Source organism: Diabrotica virgifera, chromosome 9 (genome assembly GCF_917563875.1).
Source record: "Diabrotica virgifera virgifera chromosome 9, PGI_DIABVI_V3a".
NCBI classification, from domain to species: Eukaryota; Metazoa; Arthropoda; class Insecta; order Coleoptera; family Chrysomelidae; genus Diabrotica; species Diabrotica virgifera.
In genome coordinates this window covers 208,207,130-208,231,270 of record NC_065451.1, presented here as the reverse complement: position 1 = coordinate 208,231,270, position 24,141 = coordinate 208,207,130, and the positions used below count along the sequence as shown (strand labels likewise).

Below are 24,141 nucleotides of genomic sequence, written 5' to 3'. Positions count from 1 at the left end.
AATAGTACATTGTATCCTAACTTGTATACAAACAAATTGTAATTATTGCATGTAAACATATTTATTGTAAAAATTTTGTAACAGTGTCAATGGCCAATAGTTGCCGAGACACTTTAATTTAAATAAAAAAAAAATAGTGTATAAAGGTGATACAGTAGCGATCAACAGGTAGCAAAAACGCGTTCCAAGATTGCGGCTGTAATTTTGAATATTTTTTCGAGATATTTGGCACACATATTCGTAATATAATAAAGAATGGCGGTACAGAGCCCAATTTGAAAAATATATTAATATGTGGAAATTATTCTGTAATTAAATACAATATTAAAAAAACGAGCCTGTACCGCCATTAAGAAGAACAAAAAAATACACTTTCTTCAAATAAACTTTGTTATCAGATGCCTAGATTTTGTGTCATTTTGGAACTACTAAAATTTTTTATTTCATTAGTAGTTCCAAAATGACACAAAATCTAGGCATCGGATAAAAAAGTTTATTTGAAGAAAGTGTATTTTTTTGTTCTTCTTAATGGCGGTAAAGCCTCGTTTTTTTAATATTGTATTTAATTACAGAGTAATTGCCACATATTAATATATTTTTCAAATTGGGCTCTGTACCGCCATTCTTTATTATATTACGAATAAGTGTGCCAAATATCTCGAAAAAATATTCAAAATTACAGCCGCAATCTTGGAACGCGTTTTCGCTACCTGTTGATCGCTACTGTTTCCTCTTAAAGCAAATAAAGTGTGAAAAAATATATTGGTGTGTTTAGTAGATATATTTATTATAATTTTTGTGTCTGTGGATTTGTAGGCTATTGATTATATTTAAAATAAGATAGCTAAAAGGAACTACAACGTTAACGGGGTTTTATTATTTCATATGGTCAATGGACATCTATATATGAAAAAACCGCGGAGTGCTACCATTTAAAGGGGTGCGTTTTTGAGAAATGGGTGAATTAGTCCCTGGGCACAGGTTACATTAGGGTGAGTTCTATGCACTTTTGGTATAAACATACCTACATAAAAATTGTTCCTGGTTAAATTTCCTATCTAAATATCGCTTTTTAAAGTCAATGATACTTTTTTTTACAAAAATATATTCAAAAGAAAAAGCACAAAGAAACCCAAAAGAAATAAATTTTGTTTTTTGTCCCATAACTTTTGTCCACGAGGATATAGGTATAGACATTGCTTTACAGAAAAAAAATCTACATATTTATTCTTTAAAATGTTGTGTAGTAGAGGTAATTAGGATTTATACTTTTCGAAATATGATTTTTCAAAGTTCGCCACTCACAGCAATTTTGGGCAATTTTCCTTGTAATTTCGCAAATATTGTTCTGTAACTTTTTTCCACGTAACTGTAGGTATATGAAATGGTACACGTAATAGAAATAGAAATCGATTAGCTTTAAAATGGTCTACTGTCTAACGTTGTACGACTTTATTTTAAAGAGATTATGGTTTTTCAAAGTTTTATACTTTTAACGATTTTTTATAATATAATATAAAAATAAAATTATATTATTATATGATAAATTGTATATTATATAATACCTAATATAAAAAAAATGTTATTGTTTAGGCAATACGTAAAGTATCCTTAACAATAGTAACCTATACTTATTGTACGGTTATAGAGTATATTCCCATAGGTAAGCTGGTTAAGAGTAGATAACGATTTTTCATATGTAATTTAAAGTATTATCTGCATAAATGGCACAAAGAATATTTGCTACGAGAGGTATATGGTTCAAAATGCATACAGTATCACGACTAATAAGTTATGTTCACATACATGTAGAGTACTTACAGTTTTATTCCTTGATGACGTGTCACATCAGAGCTCTGATTGAATTCCATAATCCATTTGGTTCATTTGTAAGGCACTCACTAATACGCTAAATAAATCATCGTCGATAATACTGAGCAGATTGAATTATCTGAGCGGTATAAAACGATAGCAAAAAAAGCCGGTAAAATGCGGCCTTTTTACGAATAGCGGGAGCGTCGATAGATTAGAGATGATTCTCGTTAGGAAGCTTTTGACGATCTGCCCCGGCGAGGGGTTCAAATGCGAGTCTCAACAATAACCTGGAGTTTCCAGAAAGGTTACATAAATACTACTTGAATTTTAAGTAATCAGTAGTACAGGGGCGTAACTAATTATTTTAGTGAGCCGTGTATAATATATTTATTGTACATATTGCCGGGGGCGACAGGCGAGAGAGATGGCCTATATCACCTCGAAGAGAGGGGATTGGCAAAGATGTGCACAACGATAAGAAATGTTTGAAGAAATTAGAGTTTATATACACAAGGGGTAACAACGATAAAATGGAGGAAAACGATAAGTTTTCCCCCTAGGGATAGATTTTAATCTTCCAGGGGAATCACAGCGATTTTCGTAATACCACGAAGAAAATCACCGTGAGTAGTGTGAATCTTGACAGTACGAACTAGACCATCCTTACCAGGCAATACATCTATTACCCTGGCAGTTGGCCATAAGAGTGGAGGAGTACCATCCTCCTTCAACAGAACCAAATCCCCGATCTTGACAGGGTCAGTAGGGTCGGTCCATTTATTTCTTTGCTGCAGGAGGCAAAGATAGTCTTTTTTCCACAATTTCCAAAATTGCTGTTGAATTTTACTAATACGCTGAAAAAGATTCAACCTATTTTCAGGTATCTCTGAAACACTTGGTTCAGGGGGCGCGGTTAAACTTCTTTGAACTAAGAAGTGAGCTGGAGATAGGAAAGCGAAGTCATTGGCGTCAGACGACATCCTAGTGATGGGTCTCGAATTTAGAATAGCCTCGATTTGGCATAATACTGTGTTAAACACTTCAAAGGTGAAGTGGGAATTTCCTATAATTCGATAGAGGTGATACTTCACACTCTTTATTCCTACCTCATGGAGGCCGAATTGATGGGGGTTGCGGGGAACACCCATCTTGAAAGTTATGGAGTTTTGAGTACAGAATTCCTTAATCTGTTCCGAATTATTTTGATTTAAGAAAAAATCATAGAATTCGCGCATTTCATTTTTTGCCCCATGGAAATTTGTGGCATTGTCGCTCCAAATAATACTGGGCGTGGATCTTCTGGCAATAAACCTTTTCAGAGTAAGAATATAGGCTTCTGCGCTTAATCCTGTGACGAGTTCGATATGAACACATTTAGTGCTCATGCAAATGAAATAGGCTACGTATGCTTTGTAAAGCGGTGCCTTCCTCAAATGTGAGGACTTAATTAAGAAGAACCCCCCATAGTCCACTGAGACGACTTGGAAGGGTCTAGTGGGGAGTACACGATCGGGATGCATATCTGCCATCTGTTGAACAGAATTGGGTGTCATGAATCGGAAACAGTTTACACACTTACGAATTAAGCGTTTAATCTGTCTTAATCCGTCAATTGGCCAGTACTTCATTTTGACATACGAAAGTACTGTTTGCGCGCCTGAATGTAATAACTTATGATGAGCTTGAGTCAAGATTAGTTCTACAACTCGACATTTAGAAGGAAGTAGAATGGGGTGTTTTTGATTATACGATATGGGGGCGTGTCGGAGACGTCCTCCCACACGAATCAGCCCATCATTATGTTGTAGGAAGGGGTTGAGTTTACGAATGGCTTTATTGGTCACGAGTTTAGCATTTTTCAATTCAAGAATCTCTTTTTTAAAGTAGATACTTTGGATATACCTGATGATCGCGTGATCAGCGATCTCCATTTCGGGTGGCGTCAATATATCCGTATCTCGTGGAGAGTTATTTATTTTCTTTTTAATATTACTGATGAATCTAAAAAGATAAGCGACAATTCTTTGAATTTTACGAAAAGAAGAAGATTTAGCGAATAGATTTTCAAAGGTGTCGTTGAGTTCGTGATTTGTTGCTATGTTTGAGACAACTAACTTCCTTAATTCAGGAAGATCATCCTGAAAATGAGGAATTTGATGAAGAGAAAAATCGATGGGATTGTCTCTAATAAAGCTAGGTCCGCATAACCAGTCTTCGGTGGTCTGGGGATTATCAAAGACATTTATCCCTCTGGAAGCGGGGTCAGCGATGTTTTCGTGACTTCTGACGAAATGGAAATCACAAGGAAAAGTTTCCAACAAGGAATTGACCTTTTGAATTCTGTTTTGTACAAAAATGTTCCAAATGTGTTTTTTAGAAAGTATCCAAGACAAGGCAATTGTAGAGTCAGCAAAGAGATGAGATGAAGATATACTCAAATTTTTCTTGAAGATGTGAAAAAGTCTATGAGCCAGAGTGACTCCCAACACTATTCCACAAAGTTCCAATTTGGGGATGGTGAGTTTATTTTTTAGCGGAGAAATTTTGTTTTTAGAAGCGATAAGCCGCGACGATACAGAAAAGTCTGAGTATGTCGCTTTGAGATACACACAAGTGCTGTATATTTTTTCCGATGCGTCGGTGAAAATAATTAATTGAACATCAACAACTTTCTTTTGTAAAAGTAAGCATCGAGGTACCTTGACCTCTTCTATAGTTTTGAATGTCGATAAGAGGTTTTGCCAATTTTTCATAATGATGGGTGAGTCAATGGGTTGATCCCAGTCCAGTTTCTGGGACCATATTTCCTGTATCAAGAGCTTAGCGTTCACAAGGACAGGGGATAACCATCCTAGCGGGTCATACAAAGTAGCAATGTAGGAGAGAATAGTACGTTTAGTAACAACATTAGCCAATTTGAAGATAGGAGTTTTAAACGAAAAGTGGTCGCGTTCTGAATCCCAGAATATGCCTAAGACTTTATCAGATCCCGTGAAGTTAAGACTGACTTCAGAGACGGGATTTAAATTGTGTTGAGACAGAAATTCTGAAGAACTGCAGTTCCACTTGTGGAGGAGGAAACCATGGGTTTCTAGCAAAGAAGTTAATTGTTCGAAAAGACAACTTAATTCATGAAGACTGTCAGCACCGCTGATCAGGTCATCCATATAGATAGATTCTTGCAGAACACTAGTAGCAAGTTCGTGGGTATGTTTGTTGTTGTCAGCGATGTGCTTGATAACTCTTTGAGCGATAAATGGGCTACTTGGGAGCCCGAAGGGTAATCTTTGAAATTGATAGCACCGTAAAGGCTGCTGAATATTGTCCCTAAAGAGAAAATTTAACAGAAATGTTTCAGTGGGACAAATGGCGATTTGTAGGAACATAGCCTTGATGTCGCCTACTAGTGCGAATTTAAACTGACGAAACTTAGCGAGAATGTCAAAAAGTTCATGTTGGACGACATAACCTTTGTCTATGACGTCACTGAGGGAGATTCCCGTAGACGATTTATTGTTTGGATCGAAAACTATACGAGTGGAAGTAGTAGAGTTGGATTTGAAAACGGGAAAGTGAGGGAGAAAGTAATTAGGTTTACCTGAGTCATTTAGCATTTTTAACGGCACTTGAATTATTTGTCCGTTATTGAGATATTCCGATATAATGTCCTGATATTTTTCCAATAAATCAGGGTTGAGTTGAAAACGTTTCTCGAGACTGAGAAAACGTCTTTTTGCCGAGAGAAACGAATTTCCCATGTCTATATCTTCGATAGGGAGTTTGAGATTGAGTGTGGACTCATATCGTCCATTGGGGAGAACATTAACATGTTTTACAAAATTAATTTCAGCGGGGTGATCATTAATGAGATCGGTGTTCTGAGGAGCGGCTTCTTCCAGCTCCCAGAATTTTTGTAAATGATCGGATAGTTCCTCGTTGGACACTACCGGCTCATTTACGGCGGAAGGAGTGTTATGAGAACAACAAGTAACGAGAGAGTTTGAATAAAATTCCAAAGCCTTTTTAGTATTTTTCGACTTAAGAGCAAAGTCTGGAACTGACCCTGATATCGTGTACCCGAGTAGAGTGCGTTGAAGAACGGGAAGACCTTTTCCCAAACGAATTATTTCAGGTTGAATGATATCGTTATACAGGTCTGCACCGAGCAGGATACCAATTGGGGATGTTACATGGAACATCGGATCACCTAATGGTATCTCTGAGGGTATGTTTAGTTTGCTCGCCGAAATAGAAATTTGAGGAAGCGGATTTGTTATCTTTGGGAGTACAGAGCACGAGATGTCAAAAGGAACGTCGTTAGCGACAGCGAAAATTGTTGTATCTACAATAGATTGAGACGAGGATGAGGTGGAGTTAATTCCATTGATCCGTAATTTTCCATCTCTAGTGGTGAGTGACAGTTCCTTTACGAGGTCAGCACTAATAAATGAAACCTGTGAGGCCGAGTCTAAAAGTGCCTTTGCGAAGACCCTCTTGCCGCTAGGAGCGACAAGATAGACCTGGAGTGTGCTTAATAACACCAAATGATTATCAAGCGAGGCTGCAGATAGAGCCATTGAATGTGGAGTCGAATTTTGAAGATTAACTTCCGTTTCAGGAGCTCTAACATGTGAGGGCCCCTGTTGTGAATTACCCTGTGTATGGGAGTTATTTGAGATAGCGGTTTTATTATGATTATTTGAGTTGTGTTGGCCAACAGCCGCGGAAGGGTTACTATGACCCGTTTTGTCGAAATGGAGCAACGTGTGATGACGAGATTTACAAACTATGCAAGAGAATTTGGATTTACACTGATCGAGCATGTGAGACCCAAGACAATTAATACAAAATTTATTTTGTTTGACAAAACTAAAACGTTCTTTAGAATTCAACTGCTTGAACTGAGGACAAGAGTAGATCGAGTGAGAGTCGTTGCAATAGGAACATTTCTTAGGACCTAAGCGAGGCGAAAGGTTACTGGTAGAAGTGTCTGAGGCTAGGTGTAAAGAGTGTCTGGAAGTAGTAGTCGATTTTGGTTTTGATTGAGATTGAATATTCTCAAGATGAACAACGCGTGTCTCGATTTCCCCTAGAAAATGGACAAAATCAGGGGTAGCTTGGCTACCACCGGATTGGAACTCAAGAGCCCTAATGGTAGGTGCGTCGAGTTTCTGAGTAGCGATATGTATGAGAAGTAAATGCAAGAGATCTGAAGGGGGCCTATTCAAGTTCAATAGGGCCTTGAAATTATTTGACATGACCGTATGAAAATTTCTTAATTGTGAGTGATTTGCGTTTCCAGAAATAGGAGGCGCATCAAGAATTTGAGAGATGAGAGTTTTGATAAGCGATTTAGAGTTGGCGTACCTTTGTGTCAGGTTATCCCGGGCTATTTTGTAATTGTCACCTGTGAGTGGGATATGCTCGAGAAGCGTCAAAGGCTCGGAAGTTAGAAAACTTTTGAGGTAAATGAGTTTTTCCAGATCACTTAATGTAGTATCAGATCCTATTATTGTATCAAAGGTCTCAATGAATGAATTGTATTCAGTAACTAAGCCACTAAATGATTTTAACTGAATACGAGGGAGGTTTACTGTTCGTTGCCTAGCCATAGACTGTGAGGTTAGAGAAGAATTAGGGTCAAATTGGAGGGAGGGGGTAGCAGTCACATTAGAACTTTCAATGACCTCTAATCTTTCTTCCAATAGAGAAATTGTATCCAAATATTTATCAAAAACCACAGAGGAATCAGTAGAGGGGGTAGGTTCCTCGGGGATCGTCTCCAGCACATTTTGAGCATCGCGGAAAAGTCCGTAAGAATGTTTGAGTTGTGAAATTATTTCACGAATTTTATATTTGTTTAGAGAATTAAGAGTTGTGGGAACCGAATCAGCCAACTTGGTTATATCAAGTTTTGCGGTGAGCCTCTGTCGGTTATATTTTGATCGGTCAGCCATGTTGCGAGAATGTGAGATTAGATAGATTATTTGCAAATGTCTAAACCTATAAATCGATGCGAAAATGAGAGAATATGTACAATATATTATATATTACACGTTTAATAGTGTGAGATTGGCTTAATAGTATCACCCTGTATGAGCGCAGATTAGTATATGAAATGCAAAACTATAAAATTTCAAAATATATGCAATTTTCCAAAATGGGTATTTTTCAGCAAGTGTGAGACACCCTTAACAAGTATTTAAATTAATTAAATTGAAGGAAAAAACAATTATTTATTTTCTATAGTTTTCTAGAAGTGTAAAATGAGCTTAAGCGAAGCTAAATGTAGCAAAAACTTACAATTTATGCAAGAAAACAAAATTATTTTTAATAATTTTTGTAACCTGTGAACCAGGCTTAATCGGATTCAAAATTATAAATTTAATTTAAATCAAAAGGTTGAACAAACAATGTTAAAATTATAACACCCGTACTATCAGCCAAGAAATGAGTACACTTTTTGTATACTATAAACAGAAAAATATATTTACGAAAATAAAATAATGTAATATATGCAAATATTTTTTCATACAAACAAAACGACTCCTTTATTTGAACAAAGCAAGTAGTTTCTGAAATTGCACGTGTAGACCGGGCTTAACAACCTACCAGCTATTGTAGAGACGTGCTGGGTTAAATACTGAGAATTTGAGTGCAGAAAGAGAGGAATATTTTATTTTTGTGCCGGGGCGGCGTGGCTTGGAAATTTCCAAATGCAACAGAAAGACACTATAAATGAAAAACCGTTATTCTCAGAATAGAGATTATCAAAATATGCAAATACGAAGGACCTTGAGGATTTAATTAATAAATAATTAATATGATACGGCTCGATGGAACAGAAATGTTTAGGCAATACGTAAAGTATCCTTAACAATAGTAACCTATACTTATTGTACGGTTATAGAGTATATTCCCATAGGTAAGCTGGTTAAGAGTAGATAACGATTTTTCATATGTAATTTAAAGTATTATCTGCATAAATGGCACAAAGAATATTTGCTACGAGAGGTATATGGTTCAAAATGCATACAGTATCACGACTAATAAGTTATGTTCACATACATGTAGAGTACTTACAGTTTTATTCCTTGATGACGTGTCACATCAGAGCTCTGATTGAATTCCATAATCCATTTGGTTCATTTGTAAGGCACTCACTAATACGCTAAATAAATCATCGTCGATAATACTGAGCAGATTGAATTATCTGAGCGGTATAAAACGATAGCAAAAAAAGCCGGTAAAATGCGGCCTTTTTACGAATAGCGGGAGCGTCGATAGATTAGAGATGATTCTCGTTAGGAAGCTTTTGACGATCTGCCCCGGCGAGGGGTTCAAATGCGAGTCTCAACAATAACCTGGAGTTTCCAGAAAGGTTACATAAATACTACTTGAATTTTAAGTAATCAGTAGTACAGGGGCGTAACTAATTATTTTAGTGAGCCGTGTATAATATATTTATTGTACAGTTATTTTTTACATTTTTTACGATTATTTTTGAAATTTCTCATTATAACTTTTTTTCTTCTACATTTAGGTATATATTATATTATATAATAAAAAAAGCTTATTTTGTTTACTTTAAAATTTTGTATTACAAAAAATTCGAGGATTATTTTTGAATAAGATATTATTTTTCAAAATGTAATAAGTACTTGCAACGATTTTTGATTTTAGGATTATTTTTTAAATTTCTCATTATAACTTTTTTTTTTCTTGTACATGAATATACTATATATTGCTGAATAAAGAGGGCTTACTTTCTGTTCTTTAAAATGGTGTATCATCTATATTTAAATAATGGAAAGCGAGTGATTCTTTGATATTTTTTTACCTGTATTATTTAAAATTATTTCTTTTACAAAAATTACATAAACATTAGTCTTAGAAAACATCACTTTAGTTAAAATTATTTAAACGTTGACATTTAAAAAATTTCAAAATCAAAGTCCATCTCTTCGTTAGCATTAGCTTCAATATCTTCCTCTGACACTTCAGTTATCTTAGAGTCCCACAATTAGTACCCATGCACATGCACCCTTTGCAGAATATTGAAAAACTAATTCCTATCTTCTTACAACCGCAGTTTTTTGTACATCCTTTGGTACATTTACATGCTATTTTTTCAAGCAAAGCTTGTGGTGCACGAGCTTTGACAGTAAATATTGGAATTAATCCATATTTTGAAGTTTGCCCGGCCGAGTCAAGTGGATCCAAAGTATTACCTATAAAAAATAAGATTCAATCATAACACACAATCACATAAAAAAGTTATAAGGAGAAATTTAAAAAATAATCCTAAAATCAAAAATCGTTGCAAGTACTTATTACATTTTGAAAAAGCATATCTTATTCAAAAATAATCCTAGAATTTTTTATAATACACCATTTTAAAGTAAACAGAATAAGCTTTCTTTTTTATTATATAATATATACCTAAATGTAGAAGAAAAAAAGTTATAATGGGAAATTTAAAAAATAATCGTAAAAAATATAAAAACTTGTTAAAAGTATAAAATCTTGAAAAAGATAACCTCTTTAAAAGAAGTCGTACAACATTATACAGTAGAACATTTTAAAGGTAATTGATTTCTATTCCTCTTACATGTACCATTGCATATGCGTAAAGTTGCGTAGAAAAAAGTTACAGAAAAATATTTGCGAAATAACAAGGAAAATTGCCCAAAATTGCCGTGAGTGGCGAACTTTGAAAAATCATATTGCGAAAACTGTAAATACTAACGACCTCTACTAAGCATCATTTTAAAGAGAAAATATGTTAGTTTTTTTTCTGTGAAGTAATGTCTATACCTATATCCCCGTGGACAAAAGTTATGGGACAAAAAACAAAATTTCTTTCTTTTGGGTTTCTTTGGGCTTTTTCTTTTGAATATATTTTTGTAAAAAAAGTATCTTTGACTTTAAAAAGTTATATTTAGATAGGAAATTTAACCAGGTACAATTTTTATGTAGACGTGTTTGTACCAAAAGTGCATAGAACTCACCCTAATGTAACCTGTGCCCAGGGACTAATTCACCCATTTCTCAAAAATGTACCCCTTTAAATGGTAGCACTCCGCGGTTTTTTCATATATAGAGATTCATTGACCATATGAAGTAATAAAACCCCGTTAACGCTGTTGTTTCTTTCTATAGTACATAATCAATAGCCTATTGTCTTTGTTGGGAATAGGATAATTAGTATTAAAATAAAAGAAGAAAAGAAAATTAAAAAATTGTGTAGAATATCTGACATTTTTTAGATTTTTTACGATTCAAGGGAAAACTAATTGCGGAGAGGCTACAGTTCATAAAAAATGACGTATATACGTTATTTCTAATTTTTGATATTAGTTTAAATATTAAAATTAGTTTAATATTTAAATAAAAATACAATTAAACTGTTTAAAATATATTTATTTTGTAGAAATCATAACAATAGAAGTATAACTTCTTACGTGTGTACAAAGTACACACACTCTTTTTTTTATCCATTAAACATATCGTCTTTATATCGGATCCTCTACTAGAGTTTTTTCATACAATTGGAAATTTTTACGGAAAGTCGAGGGGAAAAACCGCACTTGAAAATTGGCAACACTGGTCACGACCCAACCGATGCTTTCCGTAGAGTAGACATGATCTTTGTGTGTAAACAATGAAAAACGGTTGGGCAGTTTTCCTTATTTTTCTGCTGGTCTCAACGAATGTCGTGGACTCGTGTACTCAAGACGGGAATGATATTGGAAAACTTTCATTCACAGACGCGGAGGGTCAATTGAGCGTAAACAAAAATAGCTCTACGTAAACGGAAACGTTTGGGAACAAAAAATAGGATTTTCTGTCAATATCCTCATTAGAAATTAGACAATAATTTTTCATACATAATTTTCCATTTTCCGGATCTTTGTTCGTCGATTCTGAGGTTTTTGCGTTGAAAAATGTATATCCAAGGTTTTTAAAAAACTCGATATTTCCGAAATTGCTCGATGCTATTCTTCTTTTTCTAGTGCCGAGTCCCCTAATGAAGGTTGGCTATTACAGATTCGTCTCTATCTTCTGCTTTTCTCAAAAGTGTCTGTGGTCTTAACCCGGTCGAGTCGCGAACTTTTCAATCAAGATATTTGTGATCTACCAGGACCTCTTTTTCCTTCGATTTGACCCTTCCTAATCAGCTGCAACAACTCGTACTTATCGTAAGTATGTGCTGCAGATATGCTGTCTTGCTCCGTTTAATGGTGGTCAAAAGTTCTCTGTCTCTTTCCATTCTGCGCAACACCATTTCGTTCGTAATATGATCGGTCCACGGTATTTTCAAAATTCTCCTGAAAAGCCAAATCTCAAAAGCTTTCAGCTTTCTAATTAAGTCAAAATATTAACAGTCCAAGCTTCGCCACCATAAAGAATAATAGAGTGGATATAACATTTTACCATCCGATATCGGATTTGCAGATTTGGCTACTCAGAAATTTCCTTATCTTCAAAAAGGCTGCTCTTGATAGCTCTATTATTGATCGAATTTCGGACTTAGGTCTTCCGTACTCCAGACCCCTAAGTATTTCATTTTGTCCACTTGTTCAATATCTTCATTTTTTATCTGGATCCTTGTTATATCTTTGCCCCTCTTACTGATAAACATGGTTTTTGTTTGTTGTTAAACACTGTTCCCCAATATCACCAATTGTGTTTACTAGCTGCAGGTCGTTTTCGATGCATGCTATTGATGTATTGAAATGACGACTACAGAAATACTAATGTTGTTATTTTATTTCATTTTCTATCTCCATTTTCTGTATTTATCTGCCGTGAATTTGTGTTTGTTATTGCCTCCCTCTATCATTAATGAGTCAGTCATTCTCTTCTACTACTGAACACAGGCATCCTACAACTTCTTCCACATTTCGGTCTTGAGCGCTGTTTATCCAGTTGCTTGTTATCCTCTTTATATCGTCACTCCATCTTGTTGGTGGTCCACTTCTACTTCTTTTATCTCCTCTGGATGTCCATATTATTAGCTTCTGGTCCAACGGTTGTTAGTTTTTCTCGTTATGTTACTCCCAACATTGCCCTGTCAATTCTCCGCTTTCCCCTCTGTTTATCTTTCTTCGCATAACTTTCATATTTATATTTTTCGCAATGGTTTGTTCTATTTTCCCATCTTTCTAAATTCTCTTCTACTACTACTTTATCGATTCTGATATTATCACAAATTCGTCCGAGGGCTGGTATGTTTCTCTTTTAATTTAGGAATAACGATCTTTCATAGATATATCTTCCCATAAGAAGGGGCATTTTTTTATCTCATCATTCGTTTTTTCATTCTCTTTCATTTCCTTTCGTGAGAGTCAGAAATTGTTAATTTTTAAGGCTTTTATATATTTTATTATTTTAAGGCGTTTCATTATTTTATATATATCTTCCCACAAGAAGGGGCATTTTTGTATCTCATCATTTGGTTTTTCATTTTCTTTCATTTCCTTTCGTGAGAGTCAAAAATTGTTAATTTCTAAAGCTTTCATTTTTTGTTTTCCTTCATCAAATCGAACGCTTATTATCCTCCTTACTCCTTCATTTTGTGATTCGTTTTCTTAGGATTATGTCCAAATAAGCATTAAGAGTCTTCTTCTTCTTCTTTAAGTACCGTGCCCAAATTTTTAGGCGTGGGTAGCTTCCATAACAATTTGCCGATATCGTTCTCGATCTTGTGCGGCATGTAACAATTGATCTGCTGATAAGCCAGTCCATTGACGAAGGTTTCGGAGCCATGAATATTTCTTTCGACCAATTCCTCTTTTTCCGTCGATCTTTCCATTGAGTATTAACTGCAGCATCCTGTATCTGCTACCTCTCATTATATGCCCCAGATATTCAAGTTTTCTCTTTTTTATCATCTTCATAAAGTCACTTCGCCTTGACCTACTCTGTTTAAGACTTCTCTGTTTGAAATGCGTTGAACCCAAGATATTCTGAGCATTCTACGATACGACCACATCTCAAAGGCTTCTAATTTGTTCATCATGTTAACCTTCATGATCCAGGTTTCACATCCATACAGTAATACAGGATACACATAACATTTTAGGAACTTGATTCTTAGTTGTAAATTCAGCTGAGAGTTGCTCAGAATAGATCTAAGTTTCATAAATGCTCCTCTTGCAATTTCTATACGAGTTTTAATTTCTTCATTCGGATTTAGTGTCTCGTTTATCCAACATCCTAGGTATTTAAAATGGTTAACTTTTGTTATTGATTCATCACTGACAATTAGTTGCATAGGGCCGACGTCTTGTTTACTAACCACAAGTAACTTTGTCTTTGTTGCATTTATGTTAAGTCCGTTATTGGAGCATTCTCTAGTGACTCGATCAAGAAGGAATTGAAGATCTTCGATATTTTCAGCCATGATCGCGGTGTCGTCTGCATATCTGATGTTGTTAATAGTTTCTCCCCCGCATTAAGAGTGTAGGTGCAAAATTTCGGTCCAATGCATTTTAAATGAATTCATTATTTTTAGAATCCTTTTTTTTTCTTCTTCTTTTTCTTCTTCTTCTTCTTTTTCTTTTATATAGGCATAGTGCCTGTTTTTCTTCAACTGTCTCATTCTGTCCATAAATTGTTGTTCAATCTTTTCTTTGGGAGTTTTATACTTCTTTTGCCTAACAGTGACTTATCTCTGACTATCCATACTATCCTTGATTCAGACATCCTGCTTATGTGTTGATTCCACTCGTCTTTTCTGATCTTTACCCAGGTATTTATATTGTCTATCCCACATATGCGTCTGATTTCCTCACTTTTTACCCTGTCCTGTAGTCCTTGTCCTTTTCCAGCAATCCTTCCTAAGATCTTCATTTCGTTTGTCTTTAGATGTCTTTATGTTTTGCTTGTATCTGGTCTTGTTTCGGCCGTGTAAGTCATAACTAGCCTAATAACTGACTTATACATATATTCGGGCCATTGTTTTCACTCTTAGGTGCTTGTTTTTCCAAATTGTGTCGTTTAGGCATCCGGCTGTTCAACAGTTTTCTAATCCTGAGAAAACTAATAAGTATTTTTCGAATATTTTCAATTAATTTCAAATATCTCATTCAAAAGAAACTTTTTGTTTATACTATACTATAATAATATAATCTTTAATTCTGCGTTTAAATGTTTTAAAAATATTTATTAGTTTTTTCAGGATCTGAAATTTTGCGCCTACGCTCTTAAATAGGAATGGTAATAGTCAGCAACCTTTTCTTAAACATTTTCAAGAGTTTTTCATAATATTTGTGTGTAGTTCTTCTGTTCTGAGATCCATACTAAATATGCTCTTTTATGATTTCTTTTCAAATACGTTAGCTTCAAAAAACTTAATATGTAAATGAATTCTGTGGCTGGATGCTAAAAGGGCCAATCTCAATTTTTTGCGATTGTGTTTTGTCAATATTGAATTTAAAAAAAGCTATACAAAACAGCAAAAAGTTGACATTGGCCATTTTAGCACCAATAAATGGTGCCAATGGAAAAAGGGCCAATATCAATTTTTTGCGCTTTGTTTTGTCAATATGTATTAAATTAAAAAAAAAAGCTTCACAAAAAAGCAAAACCTTGACATTGGCCCTTTTAGAACCAAGCCACAGAATTAACTTATCTGTATATATTACTTGACTCTATTATCTTATTTTTTCATTTTATTATTTATAAAATTACTTATTATTCTAAGGGTAAACGTATTTTACACGTATATTAATGAGAGTTTTCTTTTTCAGATATTATTTTTGTAACAATAAGAACAATAAGATAGTAAGAGCTATTTTTATACGTAACAAAACAGTACAAAAACAAAAGAGTACAAATATATCTACACCCAACTCAGCGAACAAAATCAGGATTACCATAATGACAATAACGTCTTCTTCGATATATCTATAGATTCTTTCGTAGCGCAGCAAAAAACCCAAAAAACCAAAAATGATCCTAAGCTAACGATGCACAATGAGTGAGACCTTAAGCCAGGATCCGGATGGGCTAGGGGCAGCTTACACCACCCTAGCTCCATCGTATCCGCCCACACCCGCAACGCCGAGCTCCACCGTGCAAGAAGGTCCTCCGGGCGCGAATCTACCTCCGTTTTCCACGTTCGCGGCGGATATGGACTCCGGGGGGACATTCGGCTCGATGTCTGATAGACTGTTCAGTGATACGCGTTTGTTAGACATATCCAATTGGGACTACTATACCGAAACAAGACTTTTAGACCGTGGTGATAACGCTCTGTCGATCATTACGTCGCAACCTCAGTACCGTCCGTGGGAATCGAAACCTGTTGACGCTTCCACGTCTACGTTTTCGGCCACCACACCGGTAAACACCTTAGCCGACGCCTTTTCCCAACAGAACGGCGCCTCTAAGTTACCTTCATTCCAGTCCCAATTCCAAAGCTTCAGTGATTCCGTTACCACCACAGAACCAACGTTAACCACACTTACCAATTTAACGCCGGTTTCGCCAAACTCTTCTAGTCCTCAAAGTCATAGTTTAACAACGTTGAACTCTAATTTCCATACTCTAAGTGCTGTTAATGTCAATCCGAGGAACTATCCATTAGTACCTGCTCCCATTCAAGCGAGGGAAATACCTTCTATACAACAACAGTTTCTCGATGAAAGACATATACAGTTGTATTCTCACCCTCCTACTAATATAGCGATAAACAATACGATACACCCAACGTTTCTAAATAGTCAAAATGGTGCCATTATCCAAAATAACCAATTGATCTCATCTCCTACAGTAGTGACAGTATTAAAGTCTGAACCAGACTTGAAGCTAGCGACGTTACACCAAGATACCTTAAAGCTCCAAAACGTTGGGCTTCACCCTACCCAATTCCAAAATCCCATGGCTCAAATCCACAACACCGACGGTAACCTCTATAACGGCGTGGAGAAAAAGATTAACGGTAATATGACCTCACCAACTAGAAACGACTTCCGGAAAAAAGAACGAAGGAAAATCCGGGCTTCAAGTCTCGAAAGTTCGGTGGATAGTGACGGTGCTTCCAGTAATATGGACATGGGGTCGGAAAACTCAGGGCAAGTAGCAGCTATATCTAGTACTGCTGGGTTCAAAACTCACCAAATGCACGTGAACAGTTCGGTGGACATGGACACGGATATAAGTGGTGGAAGCGTCGATAAGCAGGTCAAGAAGAAGCGGAAAAGGTGCGGGGAATGTATCGGATGCCAAAGAAAAGATAACTGTGGTGATTGTGCGCCTTGTAGGAACGACAAAAGCCATCAGATATGCAAGCAAAGACGGTGTGAGAAGTTGACGGAGAAAAAGGTTAGTGGAAAGTTTTATAAATTTCGATAGTTGAATCGTCAAGAGAATATGTGTGTCCTGGTATACATACAGTATTGGTAATCTTTTTTAGGAACATAGGAACTTTCAATGCAATAAGTTAGATTCTGGATTTGCAGTTAACCAGTGTAAAGTTGAAGAGCACGGCACGATGTTTCATATTTAATTAATTTTTTCGACTGCACTGAACTGAGAATCGGATTGCATCGTTTATAGCCCGCAAGGAACACAAAATTTTACGAAAACCTCAAAAAAAAATAAAAGTAGGATGAAAATTTGGGAATAGGTAGTTGAAATTGTCTATTATTGTATAAGAAAAAGTTTACAATTATACATCCCCTCCATTTTACAAAAATTGGAAAATACGGGATGAAAAAAATTTTCTCGGGGGTGAAAAAAACGTTCAAAGTAAGTCCGGAATTGGATATAATGACTAATTCTAAACAACTTTTGTTCTATAGGGTTTTTTACAAAGTCAATACTTTTCGAGTTATTTGCTAGTGAATATGTTCATTTTTAACAAAAAAAAAAAAACATGTTTTTGGACGGTTTTTCGCAGATAACTCAAGTAAGTATTTTAGCGAAAAGAATATTGTATAAATATACAGGGTGTAACGAAAATACAGGTCATAAATTTAACCACATATTTTGGGACCAAAAATAGTTTGATTGAACCTAACTTACCTTAGTACAAATGTGCATATAAAAAAAGTTACAACCCTTTGAAGTTACAAAATGAAAATCGATTTTTTTCAATATATCGAAAACTATTAAAGTTTTTTTATTGAAAATGGACATATAACATTCTTATGAGAGTAGCATCTCAAGAAAAAATTATAGGGAAATTTGGACACCCTATAAAAATTTTATGGGGGTTTAGTTCCTTTAAACCCCCCAAACTTTTGTGTACGTTCCAATTAAATTATTATTGTAGTACCATTACTTAAACACAATATTTCTAAAACTTTTTTGGCTCTTAGTACTTTTTCGAAAAGTCAGTTTTTATCGAGATATTTTGAATATTTGTCAAATCCACCACATATTTGTATATGGTTAAGTACGATTCTGGATACTTGGTAATAATATGAAAAATTATTGTATGATTTACATTTTTAGGTATATTTTGAACCGTATTAAAAAAGAAGCCATATCTCGATAAAAGGTGCCTTCTCGAAAAAATACAAAGAGGCAAAAAAGTTTTAAAAACATTTTGTTTAACTAATGGTATCGCAGTAATAGTTTAATTGGAGCGTACACAAACATTTGGGGGGTTTAAAGGAACAAAACCCCCATAAAATTTTTATGTAAACATATTAAAAAAGAAGCAGCAACTCGATAAAAACTGCCTTATCGAAAAAATACGAAGAGCCAAAAAAGTTTTAAAAATATTGAATTTAACTAATGGTATCACAATAATAATTTAATTGAAACGTACAGAAAAGTTTGGGGGGGTTTAAGGGAACAAAACCCCCATAAAGTTTTTATGGGGAGCACAAATTGAACTATAATTTTTCTTCAAGATGATCCTGTCATAATAATGCCACATATCTATTTTCGATAAAAAATCTCTAATAGTTTTCGATATATTCGAAAAAATCGGTTTTTATTTTGGAACTTCAAAGGGCTATAACTTTTTTTCTGTGCATATTTGTACTAAGGTAAGTTAGGTTCATTCGAACTATTTTGGATCCCAGAATATGTGATTTAATTTATGACCTATATTTTTGTTACACCCTGTATAATATTTTGTATACCTATATATTTTTGACCTATATTTTTGTATAGTAAAAATATAGCTTATAAAAAATTCAAAAAAAAATGGTGTGTACCTGAGGTCTGCTGACACAGTAGAAGCAGAGTTGCAGCTAATGAAAAGTAGGTTATTCTTCGTCAAATTCCAAATCGGATATTTCAATGTGAAATAACCAAAAAACGGAGCAGTTTTCTGGGAAAATTCATTACAACTATTTTAAAGTGTTAAAAAAAAGGTTTATTTTTGTTTTTAAAGAAATTTCTAATATTTAAAGTAAGTGAGTTACGCTCAAAATATTGTTGGTCCCTTTTATTTTTTGGTAAAAAAATGGCGAAAATCACCATAATTAGATTCTCAAATAAAATTAATCGTTACCGCTTCACAAGTTACTTTATTTATGTATTATTTATATTATCTATAAGTTTCATTGGTTTAAAGTGCTCAGTTTTGAAAAAATGGGGTTTAAAATAAAACATTTTCTTTTACTTTGAAAAGAATCGGAATTGTTTATGAAATTAACTTAAAAATTATTAGTAATGCCAAAAATCTCAGAGTAATAAAGTGTACCTTTTGCTTTTCTGAATATTTTTGATTTTTTGTTTTCTTGTTAGACAAAAATTGGTTATGCTAGGGCTGTTCCAAATTTGCCTAAACTCGTGATTAACTACTCGTTCAAGCTATTTTAACTACAGCTTTTTCAAAACGAAGCACTTTGAACCGATGCAAGTTACAGATCATTAAAATAATACATAGAAAAAGTAACTTGTGAATTGGTAATGATAAATTTGATTTGTGATGCTAATTAGGGGGTGATTTTCGTGATTTATATACCAAAAAATAATAGGGACCAACAGTATTTTGAGCCTAACTCACTTACTTTTAATGTTACATTTTTTTTTAAACAAAAATAAACCTTTTTTTAAACACTTTTAAAAAGATAAAATGAATTTTCCCCGAAAAGTGCTTCGTATTTGGGTTATTTCACATTGAAATATTCGATTTGGAATTTAACGAAGCAGAACCTACTCTTCATTAGCTGCAACTCTGCTTCTACTGGGTCTACAGATCTCATGTATACACCATTTTTCTCAATTTTTTATGAGCTATATTTTTGCTAAGAATATATTTTTCGCTATAATACTTACTTTTTGAGTTCAAATCTCCGAAAAACCGTTCAAAAACATGTTTTATTTTGTTAAACAAGAACAAATTCACTCGAAAATAACTCGAAAAGTATTGACTTAGTGAAAAACTCTATAGAACAGAAGTTGTTTAGAATTAGTCATTTTATCCAATTCCGGTCTTATTTTGAATGTATTTTTTTTACCTTCAAGAGGGGGATGTAAAATTGTAAACTTTTTCTTATATAATAAGAGACAATTTCAACTTCCTAGTCCCAAATTTTCATCCTTCCTTTATTTATTTTTTTTGGGGTCAGATTGTTCTTTGATCGGGCTATTATGCCATAGCCAGCGGTAAAGGGATTACAGTCGAACAAATTAATTAATTTTAAAACATCGAGTCGTTATTGAAATTTATACTGGTTAATTGCAAATCAGATATCTCAGTTCAGTGCAGTCGAACAAATGAATTAAATATGAAACATTGCGATGTTGTCTTGAAATTTACACCGGTTAATTGCATATCAAGAATCGAACTTATTGCATTGAAGTTCCTATGTACCGAAAAAATATTTCCAATACTGTATATGCGAAGTAAATAAAATTTTTATAATATATCATTTTTTTTGTGTTATTAATAGAAATAAAACAATCTCCAATATGATACGTGCCTTTATCTGTGACGAAATATATTCTCCCAACGATTCCATTGTAATTATTGTTAATGTTTTGTTAAAATTTATTACTTTTTTTTAACATTTATTTCAAAACTTCGAAAAGAATAATTAAGCAATTTAAGATTAAATAAATTCACAATGAAGTAAAATACTTCTTATGTAAATGGTATATTGTTTATTCAAAAAACTGAAAATTTATCCAAATGGATTATAGATCTTCAAAACGTTTTCGATCCAGTCCGAACATCATCATGAAATATCTTGATACTAGTTGAAACTTGCCACATTTCTGGTTATTAAAACCTTTAAATTATATGTAGTATTATTATTAAATTGTAAAATTAAAATGACACGAGGTCAATGTTAAAGGATTCACTTTAAGAGAATACGAAAATGGACAGTCCGATGATTGATGCCAGCCAACTGAGGGGACTTTTTGAACAGAGACATGTATGCTCCTCTAAAGTGAATCCTTTAACATTGACTTTCTCTCTAAAGTAAATGAAAATCTGTTTGTTTACTTCTATAACATTTCATTAGTTTGGTGTCCCGACGTTTAACAACCACACGAACAAATCAGACAATTGACAATTCATAGAATAAGGAAAACGAAGAGGCTAAGAAACAATCCCTAGGAACAAGGTATACAAATAAAATAAAAATAAATCGGAAATGTTATAAAACCTATCAAGAACAAGAAACAAGAACAGGAAAATAATGATAAATCATCAGAAATAAGGACCAGGATAGAAATAGCAAGAAACAGGGCCGCCGCGCCGAGAGGGATGAGCGGGCCCCGGTAAAAAGTGAAGAGCGGGCCACCGGCAAAAGTGAAGAGCGAAAAAATTGTTTAATTTTTATAGAAGTAAATTTTCATTTATAAAAAAATTTCAAATATAATTATTAAATTTTGATAATATATTATATAGTGAAAATATTTATAATATCGGTGCTTTTCGAGTTTTTATTGGCAAAGATGTCTACAATTTTCGAAAAATCGCATGATTTTACCAAATTATTTCGCATGATTTTACCAAATCATTTTCAATACACAAAGTTGCTAGACCAGTTAACTGATCCTGTTTCATTTTAGATCTCATAGCATTTTTTATGCGAGAAAGAAAACTAAAGTATCTTTTTCCTTTTTGCGACTTCCACCAATGTGCAAAATATTCTTGACACTATAATGACGTGAAATAATCTCTTTGTATATCGCTTTATCGTCTTCTTTATAAACTCACTCAATATATAATTTTTTTTCTTTATATTGTCGTTATCTTCATCTCATAATGTCCATAACATGTTAAATAGCGAATGAATTTCAATTGCTGCATTAAATCTTCTGGTTAAGTTGCTTATTCTAGTTAAGTTGCTATACAATCTATGACAATATTAAATATTTCACAGCGGAATATTGAGTCGGGCTCAAAATAATTATCAGTCGCCTCAATACTAGGCGCTATATTTTAAAATAGAGGTAAATAGCTGAGTATTAACTAAACGCATTATGCACATAAAGTGAGGAGCAAAAAAACAAAAAAAAATAATTACATCTTTGGTCTGGTCGACGTCGGGCCCCTTACATTGCCGGGCCCCGGTAAAATGTATCGGCTGTACCCCCCCTCTAGGCGAGCCTGGCAAGAAAACGAACACGGAAGTATTCCGAGAACTGAGCAAAAAATACGAAATAATAAACACAATAAAAATAAAGATACAATATCTGGGACACACAATGAGGAGACAGAGATATGAATTTGGAAGAATGATAATACAGGGAAAGATGAGAGGAAAAAGGAGTATAGAAAGACCGAGAGTGTCATAGTTACAACATTTAAGGGACTGGTTTAAATGCAGTTAAATAGAACTCTTTATTAATAAGCCACAATTTTACCAAAAAAATTATTTTATTAACGTTTCGAAGCCCAAATCGGGTTTCTTTGTCAAAATACAAAATACTACTAAAATAAACAAAAATGTTGTTGCTAAGTAAAAAATTTTTCTAATAATTTATTTAATCTGACTCATTTATATTGGAAATTCAGACGTATATTATACATTTTAAAGTAGAAGACTTTAAAGTGATATCGCCAATATTTATGAGTTGCATTCCTGGGACGACTTTACTAAAAGATAGTTCATTCGATTACATGAAATCAATCCCAACTCAAGAATATCCGTCACAAAAAAATCATAGCATGTGATCTGTCTTTAAAAAGACAACCAAATGCAACGATGACAGTAAAATTCTCGCGTTAGAGATTCCATAGTAAATCCCGAGGGAATACCAGGAAAAAACCTCGTGATACTATCCCGACATCGTAAGTAGTTGGTCTTACATTTAATTTACTTTCAAAAAACTAATACCAAATTCTGACTTTAATATGTTTAAATTATAAATAATATTAATAATACATAGATATACAATAAGTAATACTAAAATATAAAATTTGTACTAACTCGATATGTTATTGACTTACTAATCGTGGTATTTTCTTTCTATTGACTTCATTGGCTTGTCTTTTTAAAGACAGATCACATGCTTTGATTTTTTTGTGAAGGATATTCTTGAGTTGGGATTGATTTCATGTAATCGAATGAACTATCTTTTAGTAAAGTCATCCCAGGAACGCAACTCATAAATATTGGCGATATCATTTTAAAGTCTTCTACTTTATGTCGTTTAGTTTACTTTAATATACGTCTGAATTGCCAATATAAATCAGTCAGATTAAATAAATTATTAGAAGAATTTTTTTTACTTAGCAACAACATTTATGTTTATTTTAGTAGTATTTTGTGTTTTGACAACGAAACCCGATTTGGGCTTCAAAACGTTAATAAAATCATTTTTTTGGTAAAATTGTGGCTTATTTCCCATTAAAAGTAATTGATTATGAAAATAACACAAGAAGATAGCTTCAGAACAACATTCTTTGTTCTTGTATACTGAAAATTGTCGAAAATGCGCAAAATACTTGTTAATGAGTATTTAATTACAAATTAATCATAATTTCTAATCCAATATCCTCGCAAACATTTTCAACGCGAAGTTAGATTAAACAAAATCAACTTGTTCGCTTCCCTTTAAACTTCCTGCAAAAACCGTATACCTATATACGTTACGTCATTATATCCATCGAGGTAGTTGTTGTATATAGAGGTACAGTGTGCCGTGTAACACTTTGAGTACAGCCACCTAACCACCCTTACCTCATCACTCACATGGACTGTTCCAATTATTATTCCCGGCAAATGCGTATGTGTGTATGCGTGTGTAATATGACCGTATTCGGAAAGCAGCTCGCAAAATCCACCTATCTATAGAGAAGCGGGATATTTAGAGCCGTAAAGGCATAGGAAAGACTTTTGAATCTTTTATTACGCACTTTAATTAAATCCGAAATACTAATAACGACCGTAACGA

The 24,141-nt window shown here is 34.0% G+C and overlaps 1 protein-coding gene across 2 annotated transcripts in view; it reads left to right on the top strand.

The window, feature by feature from the left end:
* Positions 1-24,141, top strand: part of LOC114331696 (DNA N6-methyl adenine demethylase) — a 189,027-nt gene that overhangs the window by 16,414 nt on the left and 148,472 nt on the right. For both annotated transcript variants that reach the window (XM_050662575.1, XM_050662573.1), the window contains exon 2: positions 15,573-17,148. In XM_050662575.1, coding sequence (XP_050518532.1) covers positions 15,799-17,148 — 1,350 coding nt within the window. In that variant the 5' untranslated portion in view covers positions 15,573-15,798. The remainder of the gene's footprint in view (positions 1-15,572; positions 17,149-24,141) is intronic.